The sequence below is a fragment of the Morone saxatilis genome, unplaced genomic scaffold (genome assembly GCF_004916995.1).
Source record: "Morone saxatilis isolate NCDOM2014 unplaced genomic scaffold, NCSU_SB_2.0 Contig14, whole genome shotgun sequence".
In the NCBI taxonomy this organism is placed as follows: domain Eukaryota; kingdom Metazoa; phylum Chordata; class Actinopteri; family Moronidae; genus Morone; species Morone saxatilis.
This window is the reverse complement of record NW_023339696.1, coordinates 68027-69478: the sequence shown is the minus strand read 5'-3', so window position 1 is coordinate 69478 and position 1452 is coordinate 68027. Positions and strand designations below refer to the sequence as shown.

General features: G+C 43.1%; 1 protein-coding gene across 1 annotated transcript in view; it reads right to left on the bottom strand.

Annotated features, from left to right (window-relative positions):
* The window catches only part of hao1 (hydroxyacid oxidase (glycolate oxidase) 1), a 5690-nt gene extending 4666 nt beyond the window's left edge, over positions 1 to 1024 (bottom strand). Inside the window, exon 1 of the mRNA XM_035654646.1 lies at positions 868 to 1024. Coding sequence (XP_035510539.1) covers positions 868 to 1004 — 137 coding nt within the window. The 5' untranslated portion in view covers positions 1005 to 1024. The remainder of the gene's footprint in view (positions 1 to 867) is intronic.
* Positions 1025 to 1452: the final 428 nt, after the last annotated feature.

Here is a 1452-nt window from a genome sequence, read left to right as displayed (position 1 = left end):
TGCGCTTGCACAGCACACACACACACACACACACAAAACACAAACACACACACACAACACACACACCACACACACACACATGCACGCACACAGTGCTTTTATTATAACGTATAATTTCAGAATGTCTTATGCAGAATTTGGGGTCTATGGTTCATAATGGCCCTCCACAGATCTTTGTTCTGTTATTGCTCTGAGATGTTGGTTGACCTGGTGGCTCTATGTTAAGAACAACCTGCACTGTAGTCTCACACTTTGACCAATTTTGTGTGCATATATTGAGTGTTTTGATATGATATTGATATGTGTACAAACTGTTTTGCTCATCAACTCCTGAGCAGGGAATGTTATTCTCGTCTGCTACGGCAAAAGGGACCAAACCCCTGATAAAGCAAGCCCTCCACCAGTATGATGATATACTTACTGTAAGAGAAGATGCATACCAAAACAACAATCTTTCTGAAAATATCTTATTAAAGGATCAGTGTGTGAGGCGAGTGTTAGTGCATCTGAGTGGTGAGCTAGAGATGGGTGAGCGCTGGTACTTGACAAACTGCCACCTTCGACAAACTTAAAGACTTAAAGAGCATTTTAATATGGGGCCTTATGGAGCTTGACTTACTTCTGGAGCTAGTCTCAAGTGGCCATTAGAGGAACTTTCTTTGTTACTGCCACATTCTGAATTAATTCCACAATTATTTGTTTTCTTTGTCACACCTTTGTGGGTCCTGTTGCTTTGTCTGCTGTTACTTTAGAGGCACAGTGCTGTTTGTAGCTTAAGTGGAAGTTTGACTTAATGCTAAAACACTGCCTCCAACAGAGCTTCTCATTGTGTGTGTGTGTGTGGGTGTGTGTGTGTGTGTGTTGTACCTGTTGAAAGCAGCAACATTGTCAGCCAGTGTCCTTTGCTCATCAGCTCCAGAGCGGTAGTAGTCATACACAGCTTTAGGAAGAACCTTCCTGGCTTCCTCCTCAAAGTCAGACACACACACACGCTGCCCTGACATTGCTGTCCACTGACTGACTCCAGAACACTGCGGAGGCTCACTGTCTGTCACTGTGTTTATCACAGCCTGACCTGTGCTGTGTCAGAGCTGCTGTAATCATTAACCTGCTGGAGGCTTCACTGGCCCTAAACCTCCTCTTCTTTATTCAAAACTTCAGAGTATATTTCTGCAGTGCTCTGCTCAGTTTACACAAGATAAAGACAGGTTATGAAAACCAGAGAAAAAAACAATTTAGGATTGTAGGTATTGTGGTAATGACCATCTGGACCTTTATGTCCTGTGTGTGTTCAGACTGTTACTAGGTTATGAGATAGTACTGGCTGCCAGTGAACTTTGAATCCTCATGTTAACTCTCTGATGTATTCAGTCAAGACCATAGACAACTGTCAGTGCTGTGGACACTACAGTGGAGAGTGCTGTGTAATGTTTCGGTCATGATGAAGTCAGT